The sequence below is a fragment of the Dromaius novaehollandiae genome, chromosome 4 (genome assembly GCF_036370855.1).
Source record: "Dromaius novaehollandiae isolate bDroNov1 chromosome 4, bDroNov1.hap1, whole genome shotgun sequence".
Taxonomy (NCBI): domain Eukaryota; kingdom Metazoa; phylum Chordata; class Aves; order Casuariiformes; family Dromaiidae; genus Dromaius; species Dromaius novaehollandiae.
The window spans coordinates 61,742,614-61,759,872 of record NC_088101.1 but is presented as its reverse complement, the minus strand read 5'-3'; the positions used below and the strand labels follow the sequence as shown (position 1 = coordinate 61,759,872).

Here is a 17,259-nt window from a genome sequence, read left to right as displayed (position 1 = left end):
TCTCACAGATTTTTACAAGGCCAAATCTAATAGTAAAGCTCAGAGAAAACAGATTAATAAAGTCCTGTTCTGCTGCAGTTACGTGCTTCAGTAAGTGTTTTTGTACTCAGAAGAGAGTGGTTTAGGAAACTAACGTAGCACGCTGAAGTTGAAAGCGAAGCTGTGCTACAACACGCAAATTCAGAGGGGCTGTCTTGCAGAACAGCCCGTGTAAAGCACTCGGTGGCTGCACAGGCTCGCTTACTATGGTAACTCCCCACTTTGAAGCTGAACAGCAGAACAGGGCCAGAGATCAGACCAAAACATCCAGAACATCAAGGGAAACAAAACAACCCAGTTAAATCTAAGTCTTACATGCAGTTTCACAAATAACTCTTTAATTTTATTATTGGGAATGTCCCAGAGCCCTAATAATTATTGAACGGAGGAAAGAGATTAGGTCACATTTTTCTCCTCCTATAGATGGGATTACTTTGCTCTGTTCTTTAAGGTCTCAAAACTTTAAAGAGCCAAACTCCTTCCAGGAATTACCTGATCTATCAAAACAAAACAAAATAACACACCGAATGAAAATGTTTCTCTTTTTTCAGTTGAAATGAAAACTGAAAATGTTTAGTTAATGTATTTGCCTAAAAAAACACCCTGGGAAAACTGCACAAATTCCAAAGTGTCACATTGCTCCAAAACAAAAGCACTGAAATATGATTTTTTTTCTTCATTTATTCCATATCTGAAACAATTGCGATTTCACACAAATTTATGCATTGTTTCCATCAAATCAAATGGGTATTTTTTTGAGAAAAAAAGAACAAGAAACAAAACATATGCAGTATTTCACCCATGTAATCATTTTTCTCCAGTGGTGATCTGCCAAAGAGTGGTAGGCTACAGCCAAAAAGATGTTACAACACTGAAGGGCTTCTATAACTGCATCAGAGGGCCACAGGGAAGAGTGCTGATGACAGAAACATCTTATTTTCCGTGTCCAAACGATGTAGGAGTATCTATTTTTCCTCTGTAATATTTGTTACAAAAAAATGTCATTGCCTTCACATTTCGTCAGAAAACACTCTTCTTCCTGGCATTCTTTTTGTGAGCAATGCAAATGGTGTTTTGCAAGGCTACAGTTAGAGCTGTACTGTGGCAGCTATTTTTAGAATGCAAAATCTCATGGATTTTAAATGGGCCTTTGCATATGGAAAGAGAAAAAATGCTAAGTATTTCAGGAAGAAAAGACAAAATGATTCAGAGACAGTTATAGAATGGGAGGGACGGGCTGGTTCTTTTATCATGTTCCTGGAGTTGCTACTGGCAGGCTCCGGCTCTGGGCTCGAGGGCACTGTGTGCATTTCCTACCGGGCCCCACTGGGCTCTCCCCTACGAGCCTAACAGACCTGCTCCCTCAAGGTGAAAGGCAAAAAACACTAAGTTAACAAACCCCTCTTTCAGCAACTTGAAAGGACAGTATAACAGCCTCCATGCTAATCTGGTGGCCTTTAAAGTCACTTTTCCTCTGCATCAATCTCACCCAGCCTGAGACGTATGAATGAGCAGGGAAGGCAGTCTGCGCATTCACTGAGACCACTCTTACATGACCGATGCGGACAAACAACACCGAAATCCTCTGAGGAGGCCTTTTTGTGTCCCTCACGAGGCCCGCAAAAGTTGCCTTGGTCAGCAAAAGTGCTCTGGTCAGAAAATCAGCATTGCACCTCTTTACATACAGAGTTGGGTGTTTCAAGTTATAAGGAAATTTGTGGCAGCCTCTTGGATAGCGGAACCTCACCAGAGTAAAATCAACTTTTGAGACAAAAAAAATCATATATCTCCTTTACTCCTTTATCTGATTTTCGACTAAACTTGCTCAGTGGAGGCTGTGGGGACTAATAGGGGAGCTTAGACCATGTCCTAGCATGTAGCAATACCAGAATGGTAGCTTCTGTGGTCCTTAACGGTTCCTCAAACACTTGGTTCATTCTAATCCTATACATATATATATATAAAATGCAGACAGCAGTGGATGCATTTCACAGTGATGTTATGCTAGCTAATGAAGTCATACATCCTTGCATATTTATTTTAGATTTTTCTGTTTCTATTGATAAGCCACTGACAAAGTGGCATTCATTTCATTATTTCTGGGTAGTGAGAAAGGACTATATTCATGTGACTTTACCCCCTTTTAAAGTGAGATGAAGTGTAATTGTGATGGCCCAGGTAAATACTGTCTGCTTAGCCTGGCATTAATCCTGGCAAAATACAGGAAATCACACATGGGATTCAACCGATTAAGAACTAAAGAACATGAATATAATTAATGTCAGTCAAAATGGTTTTATGGAAAGTCGATCTTGTCAAACTAACCTGACGAGATTACAGGTCACTCTTTGATGAGATTACAGGTTTGACTGATAAAGTTTAGCTGAATAGATGTAACATACTTAGACTCCTGAAAGGCATTTAAGTTACTATGACGGTGTCATTCTGATTGTAAAAGCAGCAATATACAACATCAGTAGCCTATAACATCTATTGATGAAGAACTTGCTACTGACACTTCAAGTATTTGTCAATGGGAGATCATCACGAGCAGAAGAGTTTCTAGCAGGAGTCTATGAGGATTGATAGTAGCCTCAAAACCACTCAACATTTCTAACCAGGACCTGGAAGTTAATGTAAAAACAATCAAAAAAATTCTGGATGATTCAAAAATTGGTGAACCAGAAAATAATGGGAAAACAGGGCAGTCAAAGCAATCTGGATCAGTTAGTAACTTAATACAGACAAATACAAAGTTACTTGTCTAAGAAAAAATGCACACAGAAGGAGAAGCTGTCTTCTGGGAGCTGTCTGGGGGCTTGTTGTGCTCAGTCGCACAACCTAGGGCCAAATAAACAGGGCAACGGCGAATAGGAACAAAGACTATTCACTCTCAGTCAGGCAGACATGAACATATTACATATACTGCCAGTGTCCAAATTTTAAAGAAATGAGCAGAGAGGAGAAAAAACTTATAAAGAACAATTTAACTCATTTTGGGAGGTTTAAACAGCTCCATTTGCTTAGTTTATCTAAAGATGGAAATTAAGTCAGCTTTCAGTAGGAAAGTCCCTTTATCTGAAAAGAGTACCTGGTACTAAATAGCACTCCATTTAGTGGAGCGATGCATGAAAATCAACAGATAAAAGCTGATTTCAGATATTCAGGCAGGGAATTAGGCACACATTTTAAAAAATGTGATTAACGACTGGAATCAACTGTCAGGGAAAGCCGTAGATCCACTATTTCTCTGAGTCTTCAGCTCAGGACTGGAGACTTTCTGGGATATTATTTTAGTTAAATATAAGTTATGCTTTAGTCAATGTCAGAGAGAACTTACTGGATTCTACATAGATCACTGGATGAAAACTCTAGGTCAGATTATAGACCCTAATGATCGTTTTTGGTTTTATATTTCTGAAAATGTGTCTCAACAGGAGATGAAGTCCAAAGGATTCCCCTTGTCACATAATGCTTCCATGTGGTGTATGAACCCCTGAATCCAGTATGTGTCCACTGTGTACGAGTTATGGGGACTCGGGATTTTTGGAGGCAGTATTCTAAATATGGAGTTTTCTCTGCCCTGGACAATGTCGGTTACAAGATTTGCTGGTAGCAGCTACAGACCAGTACACAAAAGAACAACCCCATGTAGTACAAATAACTAATAACAGAACATCAATAGCTGGGGAGAAGAACGGTGAAAACTACTGTCTCTCTCTTGATTCCTTTTTGCTTGGATTTTGAAACTGCATCTGCATTTTCTGACAACAGTTTGTTGCTGTCTTTTCCCCCTCCACATAGCTAGCAGCTTTGGAATATTTTCTCTCACTTGCAGTCCAGCTAAGTTATCTATGTTTTTCTCTCATCTAGGGATTAGTTCAATGAACTTTGCATAGTGCTGATCTAAGCATTTCAAATTTCAGCTGGCAGCATCGCAACTCCCTAGTGTGTATAGACGTGTCAGAAAAGAAGTTTGTTTTATACTTATTTATTTTATCTTTACTAATTTCCAATTGCTTTTAGTATTATTATTTGAAGTGCATTTTTGCCTCTGCTTAAAGTCAAGAGAATGTGGGGTCAAAACACATTGTTCTCATCTGATACCACTCTTTGAATATCTCAGTGTCCCTTAACAGTGGAAGTTCTGTGTTTAAAGGGGCATGGAAGGATTTTTTTATAGAGGGGTTTTCTACTGGATATGGTATTCTGCTTCTTTCTCCCCCTTAAAGTGACTTAAGTCACTTTCTCCCACTTAAGTGACTGTTGAACTGGAGAAGTCATTGTGGAGCCTTTTCCAGATTTTATTTGAAGATGACCGGGAAGACATTTACGCTTTTCACTGAGCTAAGAGAGGTTTAAGAAACACTGTTCAAGATAAAAGCTGAATCCATTTTGTTAGAAATATGGACATAACTTTGAGCAGTTTCTTTAAGAAACCAAAAAGGACCTCCAAAAAGGAATTAGGTTTATAAACTGCAACATCACTTAAACTACAATACAGCTAGTTATGTGGAAAAGTTAAAGTTTCAGATTACCATGACAAACCGACTGGTAGTTTGGGACTTGGGATTGCAAGTACACATATGTCCTGAACATAGCTCATTAGCCTAGGACTCACAATTCATACAGATGAGTATCAGCAGGTAACTTTATGGTGGGCACAGCCATGGGAATTTTGGTTGAAGACAAATTCCAGTGTTCGATAACTGTGACTGCAACCTTTAACAAAATGACTAGAACTTACAACAATCTATCACCCAAACTATGTTTATCACTGACTTAAAATATTATATGGCAGGGGATTATTTACCTGGAATGCTCTCCAATTTTCTACGAAGCTCCTCATTTTCTTGTTGCAATGAAATTACCTCCTGCTCTAGCTCTTGACATCGAGGGCAGTACCCTTCTTCCTCTTCCTCCTCTTCCTCCTCTGGAAGCGTAGAAGATGATGGGTGACCATGCGATTCAGAAGTTGCTGGAGATGTCCATCCACCTAAAGTGTGTACTGGGGAGGTTGAAAGTGGATCCACATCTGCCAAATGGCTAAAATCATTTACTGATGAGGTGTTCTGAGACGGGAAGCTCCCAGAAAGCAAATAGTTCTGAAGGGAATCAGTAAAAACTCTCAGAAAGGCTGAGGTCTGCTGTTTCTTTTGCATATACTGCATCTCTATGTCTAAAATGTCTGACGTCTGACTATGGACCATTTTCCCAAGCTGACATTGCTCTTGTCTTTCGCTATAATTTGGATTTTCCTGCTTTATACAAGAAATCATGGACTGAGAGTGATTGTTGTCCAGTAGTTTTCCACCACAATTTAAAAGACTTAGAACCCGGCTGCATTGTTGGGCAAAGGCATCCAGAATCATACGACTCTCTGAAACAAAAGAAAAGATGAATCACAGAAACCCAATGCAAAAGGTTATGCCAGGCAGTAGCAGCTAGATGAATGTACACAACCATTTACAGTAGCATGCATTTTATTTTTGAACACATTAAAATTATGGCTTCTGCTTTAATACTTCTGCAACACTGTGATTTAAAACAATCTTGACTTTGCTTCTATTTTGAGAGTGCCCTTGTGCCCTTGCTGTTAATCAGAAATGCATTGTGATGATAGTCACTGCTTAGTGCCATGTTCTTTCAATGGGATTAAGACAGGAAAATGGGGAAGAAAACACAAATTCCCTTCAATTTGCTACAAGCAAAAGTTCAAATAAGTATTGCTTCTGAAGCCAACTTCAAGCTGCTTGTTGGCATTGCCTGTGCACGTTGCAGGACTTTAGGCTACGCTGTCTTCCTATGCCCTGTTCCCTACTTCTCTCCAACAAAGCTCCCAAGCTTTGGTTTTCTTCCCTTTTATCTTTGCCCTGTGCTTGATATTGTACCTGGACCACTCCACATGAACTCAAGTTTGTGGACTTTGCCTCTCTGCCTTTTGCTCTAGCTTCTGAATACGCCCATGTTTCACTGATTCAAGAAGAATGCGTGCAGGACCCTCTTAAACCAAGGAAAGGCATCAAATGTACAGCATGAAGCTCTTCTGGTGAGAGGACCAATTTTTTTCCATGCTGTTGACTTCCTGTGAATTTGTGGACAGCCCAATATCAGAGTGGAGTGCAGTGCAGAGTTCTTCAAGGTACTGTAAGATGACCAGGAACTCTACATGGTGCTACGCAGCAGCTTCTGGAAGTAACGGCTCTGTTCTGGAAGCACTATAAGCATGTGACGCAGCACCTAGTCAGACTTGCCTTTAAGGATAGACGGTGCCAAGTATCAGGGAATAACAGTAACTGTAGCTACGATCTAAATGTAAATAGCAGGATTTTTTATTTTCGCAGTGTCTATGTATGTAGAGCCAAACCGCCATAATAGTCAACCCAGCATGTAAAATGACCAAAATACCTCTGATCTATGCTAAGACACATTAGACTCCCTGATAACAATAACGCCTTCAAAAAACTTATTTACAACTTATTTATAGCTGAATTCCTCCAGGTGTCTAAAAAGACATAACTAACATTTTGTGTAAGATTAAAAAAACCCCCCAACCAACCAGACTGGTTTAAGTGCTGCCAATTCTGGAGAGCTCTTCTCAGACAGGCTTGACTTTCAGAAAGTGACAAGCACCTTTACTCTTGAAAAGGCAACCAACTACAGATGCATCCCAAACCTTCATGTATCTTAGCTTGATTGTTTGAGATGAAAACACGGCCTCATCACACAGATAATATGTAAAGAACAGAGGCTTTCAGCATCCAGTTCCTTACGAGGTGGCACTTCTCATGGTGCTTCCCGTGATCCAGGAGATATGCCTTCTGCTGGAAAATCTACTTCCTACTGAAGTAAGAAGTACAGCTGTCCTGAACAATATCTGAAATAATACTGATTCAGTTTTTTACCATCCTCCAGCCATCTACAATGGGGGAAAAGGCTGAAGCAGCATATAAATACTTAAGTCTTGAACATAGCTGGGGGAGAACGCTCCTCGCACAAACCCTGAGGATGTGATCGTCTGAGGACTCAAACATAAACCCGGGCATGGGAGCTGTGCTGGCAGCAGCAGTGGGGAGAGGTGGAAAGAATAGGCCAAGGGCAGCAGGAAGAGCCCAGCAGCACGGGAAGTACCGGGGAAAGCGCTAAGACCAGTTAAGGCAGCTTCACTACCCATTCCTCCTGCGTCCATGAGTCATGCCTCTCACCCTGCCTCTGTGCTCAGACTAACCAGGAAGGACTTCTCCAGCACATCCTTCTTTAATTAAAAAGGTAAATGACGCACTCCAGCCACATCAGAAAACCAAAAGCACAGAGATGCAGCCGCCCCCTCCTCAAGCGGGCAGAGGCACGCTGCAGTGAACGGCTGGGTTCTGTGGCAGCCCTACACTTGCTCACGCACAGGTGTTCGGTACCCTCCTACATGTGGTAACCTCTCCCCTTTACTGTATTAACCTAACGACAGCTGCCCTTAACCCTTAAAATGCAAGTGCAAAATAATATAGCGCAGCACAACAGATGTAATGTAAATTAAAAGCATGGAACCCCAGTGACATTGCAGCTTTCTGAATGGGTCCTACGGATAAAACAAAATGAAATCAAGAAACTAAAGCATCACTAATAACCTCAGGTTGCATTTTCTTTGCCTTATTTCTTTACTTCCCACGTTGTCCTTTTAAAAAATATGAAAGGATGATATTGATTGGAACTTTGCAATCCTACTACAGAGCAGTTTTTCATTCATTTTAATCCTATAATCCGATTCTAGACCTGAAGTCGTATTTACTGTTTGCATTTTAATCATTATGGTCCCTGTTGACAAAACAGTTACTCATTCTTTGCATATCCTTGTTGCAAGGGGACAAAATATGAATGGAAAAGCTGAAATGGGATTAGATTAGTATAAGAGATATTATACTAATAATAAGGTTTCTTCTAAAATACGGCAAAAAGTAACCTGACGTTTCAAATACCAGTTCTGAAGAATATTATAAGACACATTACCATCAGTAAAGATAAAATTAATGATTAGTTTTGTTATAAAATTGAACGCATTAGGCACATTCACTGTGATAATGGCTTAAAATGTAACTGAAATTTTACACAGAAATGACAGTATTGATTTAATCTTCAGTTCAGTATCAGATCTACTACAAAGACACAGTAACAGCAATTACTGATTTTTTTCTTAATTTTAACCTATACTAAAAGATAAAGAAATGAAACTCACGACAGAGCAGGGTTTCTTTTGAAAAGCTAGCACAAAGATTCACAAATGCTTTTCTGTGGGTACCGCTGAGCAGCAACAGTGGGGGATGCTCTCAACACTGGCTCTGGAAACATCCAGCTCTGTGCTGAAGCACGTACTGCTTTGAAGTGACTTGTACACCAGTAGCAGTATATGTATCCACAGCCTGAACTACCCTAAATGAGAATGATAACTGCAGTTATTTCTTGTGATGGGAAAAAAATAAAAACAAATGCTGCCCATTTAGCACATATTGTGGTAATCAGGATTTCAGCTTTTACAGACTGACTGTAATTAGAAATGCAAGCACTGTGCAGTGTCTAATCACTAAGAGATGGGGAAAAGTTGTTTATATGTGAATGCTACTGAATAATCACTGATCTATGATTCTTAATTGATTTAATGTAATGTATATATTTTCTAAGAATGGAAGATTCTATTGAAGTGACTGTGATGGACTAAAATAGTGTAAACAGCTTATTATAATCTTTTCATGATATCCCTTTTCCCTATTATGATGATCACCAACCATGTAATTCTAATGTGTCAGACCCTGCAGTCTTTAGTCTTACAAAACTTCTGTTGACTTTAACTAGACTTTTGCCTGAAGGTGGACTTGCCAGATTAGGACCATAAAGTGCTAATAGATCATGATTAAATTGCTAAAAGTATGAGTATTCCTAACTAGATTATTTCTCTTGAGAATGTGAGCAACCAAGAGGAGACTATCATGTGGCAAATCACGTACCAATTGCTGGATGTAGCATTCATCTTTACAACTTTTTCTCGCTGATGCTGAACTATGTGGTTTCTCAGCTATTCAACTGCCAGACTGAAAACAGGGTTTCAGTAAGAGCAAATGTCTAAAACTCAACTAGACAAGTTATGCTGATGCATCAGAAAAACCGACTGAAAGGGTTGGTAGGCTTAACATTAGCTTTTTCTACACCTGGGATTTCTTTTCAATACCAAGACTAGACAATTTTATTAATAAAGCACTCTGTTGGGTCTCAATGGATCTGGATTCAGGTCTTGGCTTTTCTGTAGTTTCCTTTGTGAACTTGGGCAGATAGTATAAAAAAAGTCTTGAAAACTATTGAGAGGGTCTGAATACCATACATTCTCTCCTGAGGGGAATATATTCACTTGTATTTAATTTTCAACAAGAATTGAAGGTCCGGGTTCCTTGGCAATTTCAATAACCTTACTCTTCACATCGCAGTGTTTCTATCATAGACATACCGTAAGATGATTTTTATTTCTTGGTTTGTTAGATTGTTATTTTCTTCTTATTATTACTACTACTTTAGATCCTGAGGTAGCTCTCTACCTCCCAAATGGCTTTGTCCATGTATACGAACTTTTAGGACAATGCTGCAACTAATCTATGCCTGAGCCACAAAACTGAGCGCATTTGACACCTCCCACCCTGGTTTTAAGGGATGTTTTCTTGGGTATTTTGCATGAAGACCAGATACTCTGGCAGATGAAGATTCCAAACATTTGGCTATTTCAGGACTGGTGTTGTGTGTCTGCTTCCACGTGGGGGCTTCCAGATTCTTGATTAAAGCCAAAATGATGATCTTTCCCTATCTCTGATTACTTAAAAACTTTTTTGTGTCTGGAAATGATAGGACTTGCTTGACTGGTCTTGTTAGACATGCCAGGTTCTCAGCACTACAATAACAATAGTGCAGCCTCCTCTAAGACAGCTCTGCTCTTCTTTCTCCGCTTTCCAAGAAAGCCCTTCTTAAATCTCAAAGCACACTGTAGGGCCTACATGTTCAATCATGCTTGCCAGAAGCGGAAGGAGCTTCTTTTGTGGACTATGATACTGTTCAATGTACATGCAACCAAAGACTACAATATGCATTGTTTTCATACCAGGAGAATAATCTCGAAAGACTAATAAAGGATTAACACGCTCAATGAGAAAATCTGATTCTGGGTATGTACCCATTACTCTGCAGCAAGAGTGGGCACAGAAACCCTATTCACTAATGATGAGGGGAAGGTTGTTTCTAGTGCAGCTCCCCATTTCTAATATTTCATAGCGTTACCTCCTCCTCCTTGTAGGATGAAATTTCTCAGACTAGAGAAAGGCTACTTCTCAGACTAGAGAAAGGCTACAGGCTTCTTTCCCTCTCTTTCTTACCCTGGTGAAACCAGTAACAACTCCTTTTGAATACAGCTGAGACAGATGCAGCAGGAACGTAAGGGACACCTATTCAAGGAGAAATGTCTTAGAGACTTCCACCCACATTGATTCAAACGGTCCAAGTTACAGCTTTGGAGGTGGAGGCAGGCCAGGAACAGAAAAGGCATGAAGTCAGATGGCAAGCAGGCCGGAGAAAGCCTCGCTCCACACTCCAACGGTGAGGACAGACTGGGGATCCTGGCCTTCGCTCCCCAGACAGTTTGTGCATGAAAAGCTAGATAGCCAGAACAGGTAAATAATCCAACCTCTGCTATGCTGTGGCCAGGCTTCCTCTCGTTCTATTATAGCTTCGAAGGTAGGGTGGAGAACACCTGCTTTTTTTCCTTCCCACAGCCCCTCTTCCTGCAACCATCCGGGACTGAGGTGGTCAAGGCATTCTCCTGGAGTGGGACTGAGGAAGAAACCATTCATTCCTGGCAAGAGCTCTACTTGTTAGGAAACTGTTCAAAGTATGGAAGCATCCTTATTCCTTCCCCAGTGGCTATGTTTTAGGTGCCCACTCTCAAAAGCAAACTCAGTGCTCTGAATGTCAAGGGGCCAGAAATGCCCCATGTAGCCCTGCTTCAGGAATCAGACCCTAAATGGACTTCAGCCGTCAGACTTAACACTGCCATGTCTAAAGATTAAGGATCAAACCTGCATTAAACATTTAAGTTACTAATACAGAGTTAGGCATCCCAGAATGGTGTTTGTACCAGCCAGCTTGCTGAGCTAATAGTCGCCTACGCAATCAAAGAGGTATCATCAAAAGGAGGGCAGCCTCTGAAACTGTGAAACAGGTAACCTGCAAAATTGGGATCTACAGCCCTCCATCCCTGCCTTCATGCTTCAGGTAAGCATCTACCAAGTGCTAGGGCTGAGCCAGGTGGGACCACTGCTTCAGTTATGGATGGTGACCATACCTGCCTTTTGCAGAACAGCTCAGTGGACCCGGCCCTGAATTCCCAACAAGGAAAGGATCCTTCCCTTTTTACAACATCCACAACTTGGGAGACAATCCTCTGGCAAGGAGGTGCTCTGCAAGGGGCACAACCCATGCCTCTTGCTGGTGTGGGGCCACAATGAAGAATACAGGAGCCACTCAGGCAGAGGTGCTGCGAGCGCTCTGTGCTTTACCCGGGGATGGCGCTCGCACAAATGTTGCTACTCTCCAGGGACAAACCCCCACTTCTGCTTCCCCAGCCTGAATCATTAAGTTGGCTCATACATCCGTAACAGGACTTCGGGGCTCTGGATGGCAGTACTTCACCTACAGCCTTGCGTTCCCCACCAGCCAGCCCTAGGCAGCTCCCTGCACAGCATACTGGCATTACAGCTCACCCCAAGACAAGGCAGCTGAGGTTTCCCTGCTGCCGAGCAGGAAGGCTAGCTTAGGCCATCTGAACTTCCTAGACAGGTAAAGCAGCTACACTTCACAGGTTACAGTAACCAGGAAGGTCTAGACCTTGCCTACTGCTTTATCAGGCTCTGCTTAGGACTTGAACAAAATTCCACTTTGCATAAGTACCCTGTAGCAGGTTTTTGGTTTGCTGTCTTCTGTTTAGTTTTGCTTGGTAGCTAAGCACTAGCTGAAAGAAGGGTATGTTGGAAGCCACGTAGGAACCTAAAGTAAATGTAAAGTAAAGGACAGTATGGATATGCAGGAGATGGGGCAGGGACTTAACCTGTGCACTTCATTGCACAACTAGTAGCTCATTCGCTATCCTTTTTAGCAAACAACTGAAATCAGTGACAAACTTTGAAGCCTGCTCTAGCTACTGGTTAGTAGGAGGAAGCCCAAACTTTTGCTCATCAAAGCACAGAGGGCTTTGCTGTGAATAGGGCCTTGTACATCATCTACAGGCAGCTGAATGTCTTCCATGGCATAATCCACTTCTGTGAAGAAATGCAGGTGTCACATTTATCAGCAGTGTTTTGATTGCGGGCTGCGAAATCCTGAGGCAACACCGTTTAGGCATTTAAAAGTAGCTTCAAGAGAAAGAAAATATGATCTACTGCCATGGTCATGGAGCTATCTATCAGAGCAGTGAATTTTCAGACTGATCTATTCTAGAATTAAACTTTTTTGGTAAAGTACGTGAATTATTTGTAACAAGACATGATAAATTCATTCAGTATATGGCTGCTTCTGAGTGAAAACATGCATTAAAACATAGCCATATATCCTATTAACTAGCATATCTCCCTGTTTAGTAAAGAAATGTCATCACATTTGTTACAAAGGCAAACAGCAACATACCAAAACAGCATCCAATTTTTCTAAATAAATAAATCAATGATGTGTCAAAAATTAACAGATGAGTTAATATACCCGATGTTATCAAAACCAGATGGTGCTTCATAATATTCATCCTGTTCAGTCAAACCCTGAATATATTCTGGACCATCAGTATATAAAATAGGATGCTGCTATTTGTGATGGCAAACAAAAGCAATCATGCCTGCCAAGCACATACTATAACAGGCAGCATTTCAGCTCTGCTAGACAGAAAGTAATTAGAATGCTTTTAATGTCCAAAAGAATGATGCTGATAGGCTGCCACAGATGTGTAGATTTATGAATATTTATATGGTGGTTTATAGCTGACACTTTTATCAGTTGAAGAAGATAAAATATCTGCCTGACTCAAAAGCTTGACAGTCAGGTTAATAAAATCTCATTAAAGAGAATGACCTATGCAATTATATAGGATTTATTGTAATTCATTTTTGATTGTACTCTGCTTAAAGATGCAATTTCCCATTTCCTGATGCCAAATTTAGGTTGCATATCAAGATCTACGTGGGTTTTAACTCCAAGCCATCACCAGAAGAAAGATATGTGTTCAGCATCTCGGTATCTTACACCTTTAAAGAAGAAGGAGGAAAAAAAGAGATATATTTTGATCTCCCGTTCCTCACTGCATTTTATGAAAACAGTGCGAGGAAGCAGACGATCTATTTTCTTTCTGTTAAAATCGCCACCTCTCCACCACCAGCCGCTTTCCGCCGCGGCCGGCCCCAGCCGAGCCGCCCTCCCCGGCGGCGCGGGGCTCCCGCCGCTCCCCGCACGGCGGCGGCACTTCGGGGGGGGCAAACGCCGGGCGGGCGCCTTCCCCGCCGCCTCGGGGGCGCCTCCAGCGCAGCCCCGACGGCGCGAGGCGGCCGCCAGCCCCGCGGCGGCGGCGCGGGCGGGCGGGCGGCGCAGGGCAGCGCGCCCCGCGGGAGCGGCCCGGGGGGGCGCCCGGCCCGGCCCCGCCCTGCCTCCGCGCCGCCCGGCCGCGGCCCCGGCCCCGGCCCGACGGCGGGCTGCCCGCCCCCGTCGCGCTCCCCGGGCGCCCGCGGGAACTTTGGCTGCCGCACCCGAGACCAGCGCCGACCGACGGGCGGGCGCTCCGCTCGCCGGGGCCCCCCCGCGCGCAGCCCCGCGGCCGGGCCGGGGCGCGGCGGGGTGCGCGGCGCCCCCACGGGAGGCCGCGGCGGCCGGGCCGGGCCCCCCCGGCGGCGGGGCGGGCGGGGGCCCCGCAGCCCCATCCCGCGGCCGCCTCCTGCGAAGTGCCCCGCGAAGTTGCGCGGCGGCGGAGAGGGAGAGGAGTTGCGGGTACCTGCGCTCAGCTCCGCGCCGCTCCCGCTGCTGGTGCCGCCCCCCGGCGCCGGCGGGCAGGGGCCGTAGCGGCCCGCGGAGCTGGGGGCCGGCGGCGGCGGCGGCGGCCGGGGGGGGCCCTGGGCAGCGCCGGGGGCGGCGGCGCGGGCGGCCCCGGCGGGGAAGGCGCCGTGCGGCGCGTAGGGGAGCTGCTCGGCGGCGGCGTGCGCGAAGGGCTGCCCCGCTCCGCGGCCGCGGGGAGCCTCCACCATGGTGGGTCTCTCGTAGCGCTTGGCCAGCGCCGCCCGCTTCCCCGGGAAGGTCTTGAGGACGCTGTAGGGGCTCCGCTGCTTGTAGATTTTGGGGATGCTGGGCCCCTCCTCTGCCGCCTGCATCTCCTCCTCCATCATCATCATCATCATCATCCCCGGCCCCGCTCCCCGCTCCGGGGCTGTGTCTGCCGCCGCCGCCGCCGCCGCCGCGGCTCGTCTCTGTGGCACCGCGGAGCCCCGGCGCGGCGGGGCGCCGGCCTGATTGACAGGCGGCCGCGCCAATGCCTGGAGGGAGCCGGGCGCCAGCCGGCGAGAGCCGGGGCGATCTCCGCTAATGGGAGCGGCGCGGGAGGCGGGTCCTGGCGGCGCCCCCGGCCCCCTCCCCGGCCCCGCCGCCGCCGCCGCCGCCGCCGCCGCCGCCGCCGCCGCCGCAGGGCAGGTGAGCGCGGGGCGATGGGGCGCCCCCGCCGCCGCCCCCCCCGGCCCCGCCGCCGCCCTGCGCCCGGCGCGGAGCCGCCGCCAAACTTTGGCGCCCGCCGCCGCCCTCCGCCGGGCGCGGAGCCCCCGCGGCGGGTCCCCCCTCGGCCGCCGCCGCCGCCGCGCGGGGAGAGCCCCCCCCCCCCCCGCTGTGCCCCGTTTATCAGGGATGCAATAAATAATGCCATAAATAAAAGTATTTGGGAGTCCAGGACCTGTCAGAGTTGATTAGGGCACAGAGGACATTTTCTTTCTCATTATGCAAAAGCATTTCATGGCGAAATAAAAGAGGTTTCGCTGTAACTCATGCATGTCAGATTTCCAGGAATCCGGGAGATTAATCACATTTAACATTATTTGCAACGCCCCCCCCCCCCCCCCCCCCCCGCCCGCCGGCTTTTTGCAAACTGCTTAAATGAGGCGGACACGTGGGGCGCCGCCGTCCCCCTCCCCGCGCCGCCAGCCCAGACCCTTGCAGGGACAGTTAGGAAATAATGAAATGCTGGTGAAAGACAGGAAGAGAATGAGATGCCATCGAGAGACGTTTCTGAGAAATGGTGGAGATCTGGGTGAGATGGGAGACAGCTGAAACTGAATGATATGTTGAAGAAAAATAAACGATAACAAACCGCTCACTCTCCCCATTCTTTTCTGCGAGGCAATTTTATATTTCGCATTAACATTTCCCTTCTTCTGTCCCACTTCTCTCCTGCTTTTGCTGCTATAATTTATCAGGATTACAATAAGCCCTCTGGCTTTTGGAAGTAAAATTACAGAACACCTTAGTTATATTTAAGCGGTGGCGGTGGGAAATCATTTCTCTGTCATCACGTGGAGTTTTGGCTACTTATTGTGGTCATTGCTCTCCCGTTTCAGTTTTATTTATTTAGTTGGACTTGGGCTCACTGGAAATGAAAAGCCACCCTTCTCCGCTGATGTAATTAACTCCCACAGTCTTCAGCCCCGCTCCTGCAAACAGCAGAGCTAACTTCTACAAGCTGGGCGTTTATTTCGTGCAGGGAGTACTAGGAGCAGGGCTGCTTCTGATTTTGATTTTTTGACAAGTAGAATAAATCAATTCTCTGTAGTGGCCAAAAGCTTCTAAATAAAGGCTACTGTAATAGAAATCACTATTTTACTTAAGCTAAATCAATCTTAAGTCTTTGTTTGCTGGCTGACTCTTTGATCCCCTGTGCTTTAAAAACTATTGTAGTATAATGCAAAAGAGAGAATGGAAATTAGGATGATAGAAACTGCGCTTCCATTTAGGAGTGAAGTGCTTTGATGACAAGCTTCAGTATTTTAGTGTTGGCAAGCTGCTGAAAATGGGCATGAATGTGGTTGAAGAGCCCGGTCGGCGTCCTCCTCCTCTGGCCCCTCTGCCGCAGTGGTGGCCGAAGAAGCGCCCCGTCGTTGCAGGGCCCCGCTGCACCTCCCTGGGCTCGTGGGGACCCCTGGGGCCCTCAGCACGTCCCCGGAGAGGTGAAGGCAGTCACCTTCTCGCAGGCAGCTCCTCTCTTCTTCCAGACGCAGACTTCTCAGGGACCCAGCTTCCACCGTGGAGCCGGCGTTCCCGTGAGCCGCCTGCGGGACGCGTTTCCTCCTTCTCCCTGCAGCTGGATGAGCTGCCCTCAGCGACGCGCTCCGGTGCCACGCGGCACAGCCCTGCTGGCTCTCTCACGGGGTCTCCTTTACTGCACCGTTTCTTGCCTCCCTGGTGCGTTGTGCTTGGTTAGCAGCTCAATTGTTCTTTTTCCACCATGACAGCAGCTTGGCCAGTTCCATGTGTTAATTTAGTGCTTTTGAACTGTGCTGGCCTGAGAACTTTGGGAGACGATGCGCATAGTTACTCTAACCCAGAAGAAGATACAGCACCAGAGACCTATGCCAGCATCCTTGGATGGACATCAGCTCTCTTCTCCCTGGCTGAGGGTTTTCTAAGCCATTCCCTTTCCATGCCCATTCAAACCACTCTCCCCTGACAATGATAAACAGAGGCGTCAATTAGTGCTGGTTATGTTTTAGTTTAATCTACTTAGTTAATTTTACAAATTAATATTGATCTGCAGCTATATGAGGTCAGCATGGTAATGAAATTGTATAAAGTTAATATTAGGTTCTTAATAGCTAGATTCAAATGAATTCAAATGAACGGCCCAAAATTAGCTCCTTAGGTGTTAACTGTATTCCTAGGACTCATTATTCTGCTTTAACCCCCCCTGCTCCATTCCTGGTGAAGGAAAGGACCCTCCCTTACCACAAGCCTCTTGTGAACCAAGATAGAGAGTACAGGTTGACACGTCACATCCTCAAAGCTGTTTGCTGCCTTCTTCTATCCATCCAGAGTCCCTGCAACCCAGCTGACTCCTGGCAGATGCTGGACTGTGTGGGCATGAGGAGAAAAGCAGGTTTTTGAGTAACAGGTTCTAAAACCACTTAAATGAGT

At 45.5% G+C, this 17,259-nt stretch overlaps 1 protein-coding gene across 2 annotated transcripts in view; it reads right to left on the bottom strand.

Moving 5' to 3' along the window:
- Positions 1–14,594, bottom strand: part of BEND4 (BEN domain containing 4) — a 34,088-nt gene extending 19,494 nt beyond the window's left edge. For both annotated transcript variants that reach the window (XM_064511211.1, XM_064511212.1), the window contains exons 1-2: positions 14,087–14,594; positions 4,853–5,419 (exon numbers count right to left, since the gene is read on the bottom strand). In XM_064511211.1, coding sequence (XP_064367281.1) covers positions 4,853–5,419; positions 14,087–14,489 — 970 coding nt within the window. In that variant the 5' untranslated portion in view covers positions 14,490–14,594. The remainder of the gene's footprint in view (positions 1–4,852; positions 5,420–14,086) is intronic.
- Between the last annotated feature and the right edge of the window lie 2,665 nt (positions 14,595–17,259).